Source organism: Elephantulus edwardii, unplaced genomic scaffold, assembly GCF_000299155.1.
Source record: "Elephantulus edwardii isolate Elephantulus edwardi_28Jun2011 unplaced genomic scaffold, EleEdw1.0 scaffold00015, whole genome shotgun sequence".
Taxonomy (NCBI): Eukaryota; Metazoa; Chordata; class Mammalia; order Macroscelidea; family Macroscelididae; genus Elephantulus; species Elephantulus edwardii.
Window position 1 is genome coordinate 24,327,035 of NW_006399765.1, and position 3,091 is coordinate 24,330,125.

At 44.6% G+C, this 3,091-nt stretch overlaps 1 protein-coding gene across 3 annotated transcripts in view; it reads right to left on the minus strand.

The window, feature by feature from the left end:
• The window catches only part of NFATC2 (nuclear factor of activated T-cells, cytoplasmic, calcineurin-dependent 2), a 196,975-nt gene that overhangs the window by 91,990 nt on the left and 101,894 nt on the right, over positions 1 to 3,091 (minus strand). For all 3 annotated transcript variants that reach the window (XM_006881641.1, XM_006881642.1, XM_006881643.1), the window contains exon 5: positions 1,850 to 2,022. In XM_006881641.1, coding sequence (XP_006881703.1) covers positions 1,850 to 2,022 — 173 coding nt within the window. The remainder of the gene's footprint in view (positions 1 to 1,849; positions 2,023 to 3,091) is intronic.

Sequence of the window (3,091 nt, forward strand, 5' to 3'; positions counted from 1 at the left end):
TTTTGTTTCTGGCACCTTAATTTTTTAACACTAACTCCTAAACTTTGAAAAACTGAACATACAATAAGCTTTGTCATGCTTTATTGCAAAAACCAAAAAAGCAGAAAAATCAACAGCAAAACAAAAAGTACTCAAGACCAATTTCAAAGCTACTTCTTTTGAAACCTGTTAAAACTGGGCCAGGTTTCTTCTTCACTCTATTACAAATGGTAGCTCAAAGGCAAAACTTGGTAATATCATTTGGAGTCCAAAAACCTTCTGCCTCTTTGTAGCCACTTATTTCGATGCTTTTATAATCTTTACAGATTTATAAGGGAGCTCAGGTGCCCTAGTGGCAAGAAGCCGTGCTGCAATCCCAAAGGCACACAGTTCGAGGCCACTAGCTGCTCTGTGGAAGGAGGATGGGCAATCTCTTCTCATATGATTAACTGCCTCTGAAAACCTGCTGGAGGGTCAGCAGTGGGTCGGTTCTGACTCTACAGTACACAACGACGATGATTTATAATCTCTCAGGGGGCGGAAAAACCCTGATTCATGTTCAAATTCTGCCCCCTGCACAGGATTCATCACTGAATCGTCTATCAGTAAACACACGAGGATCAGAGGCTCAGGTTCAAATCTCAGCCCTGTTACTTCTTCCTCAAGTAGACCGGTCACTCAGCCCTCACATCTCTCCCTTCCCTTCTGCACAGTGGGGATTATGCCCACGGCTGCCAAGATCCAGGGCCATATTGTATACTGAGTTCTGGACACCAGCAGTGTTCACCCCAAATGAAAGATCACCACTATTATAGTAATTAATGCGTCCCTCTAATATCATTTCTAAAGAAAGACGAGAAAAGGGAGACTGAATCCAAGGAGCTGACTCCAACTGCATCTCCCCACTGTGAGATAAAATGATGTTGTATGTTGTTGAGCCAGAACCGACCCCTTGCTGACCCTAAAGTGGACTTTCAGAGGCAGTAAATGAACAGAGAGCGATGGCCCATCCTTCTCCCACAAAGCAGCTGGTGGAGTTGAACCAGAGCCCTTTGGGTTTGCAAGACAGAGCCTCAGTACTAGGCCACCAGAGCTCCCTGAGAGGAGTATGTTGTTAAGGGCCGTCGAGTCGTAGGCAACTCACAATGATCCTATGAACGAAAGTCCTCAACACTTGCCTGACTTTTGTCCTTTCTCCAGGTTTATAAGCTTTCCAGAGGGAAGCTATTGAGGAAGAGGATGCCACTCCTGCTTCCAAGCTTGTTTTAATCGGAGAGCTCCACCAAACACTGTCCCCCATGGGTAACCATTATCATATCTGACACATCAGGGTCACAGTGTTCGGCTTCACAGCAACCACAAGTTACCTCTGTACCGCAAATGGACACACCAGGGCTAAACGACCTAGAAGAATGACCAAAAACAATGGAAAAACAGGCCTGAGGGCTGTGGATTCAAAGTCACCCACCTTTGGCTTGGTAGCATCACTTTCTGTCCACTAGGCCAACTGGTCTCTATGTTGATGTTATTGTTAAGTGCCGTCGAGCCATAGGCAACTCATAGCAACCCTACGAATGAAAGTCCTCCACACTTATGTGTTGAGAGGACTATAGTATGTATCGCTCTCATATCCTTTAAACAAAACCTTGGACTCATTCATTAGCCATATTATTTCTTAATTTCCTAAAAGGCCACCAACTTCTTCACAGGTAAACGGAAACTGAAAACTCTTAAAAACAGGCATGTAGTCTGTCCCTTTGGTCAACAGGCAGCAACCAATTATCTCTGGGGCCACGCTGGGGACTCCAGTTCATACCACCAAGAGAGAAGAAGGTTCAACGCAAGGCACTGTCCAAGCAAAGGGACTTACAGCATTCGATGGGGTTGGACGCGGTTTGCAAGGACACGATCCTGCCGCTGGACTCAGGGATGTGCACCCGGAAGACGAGGCGTACCCGGGTGTTCTTTCTCCCGATGTCTGTCTCTCCTTTCCTCAGCTCGATGTCGGCATTTCTGAGCTTCAGGATCCCTGCACAGTCGATGCTGCCCAGAGTGGAGAAATCTCATTTATAACCAGCCAGCCAGGCAAGCAGCAAAGATCACCCCACAAAACAACCTTCCTCGGCCAGTCCAATTCCACAGCCCCAAGAAACATCTCTGCAGGAAGTGGCTCCAAGATTTAAAAAAAAAAAATCACAAAGTGATTAGTGAAACTCCCTACACACCATCTCTACAGAGATTTTTCCCCCCTGCCAAACTTTTCCACCCTTTTAAAATATCTCAGCAATTCAGAAAGGCAACTGGCAAAAATATAATATGGTAAGTTACGTAACAATAACTAGAGTCAAACTGAGTAGTATCAATTTTGATAACCACACAGTAGTTAAGTTTCCTTGTTCTTAAGAAATGCAAACTGAAGTGTTTATAAACAAAAGAATACATGTTTGCAAGTAATCCTTAACCCTTTCAAGACCTAATTAAGCTTTGATTTTTTTTTGAGGGGGATTGCAACTATGCATTTTCTGTAATGTAAGGCATTGTGAATGAAACGTGGGAGGAATCACAACATCTTTAAAAGTAATATAGGTTTTAATACAATTAGGATACACATGACCCCAAAGCACTGAGGTCCAGGGGTTAATGTGATGAGGCCCCTTTCTTCAGATCCACACAGTTTCACAGTTAAAGTGGACGGCACCATCCCACTAAGCCCCAGAAGTAGAACCCACGGGCCATGAAGGCATGAAACGGATAAAAAGTGGGGAGAAAAAAACGGCAATGTGTAAGAGGGAAAATAATAATTTTACAAATACTGTTAAGATACTAGACTAGTACAAACAACTGGATTCTTGAGTTGTCTGTATGATTTGGAGATTTTCTCTATGTTCTTGAAGTTGTTTTATAATAATCAAGTTTGTACATCCTAATACACTCACAGGGAGCTCTGGTGGTGGAGTCTGGAGCAAACTGCATGGCCAGCCAAGAGGCTGTGCATCTCAAAGCGTGGAACCCAGCAATGGCTCCGAGGGACAGAGAGGCACAGTCCCCTCCCGTGGCCGTTCACAGCCTTGGGAACCTGACAGAGGGGTGTCACGAGTCAGAACTGACTCTG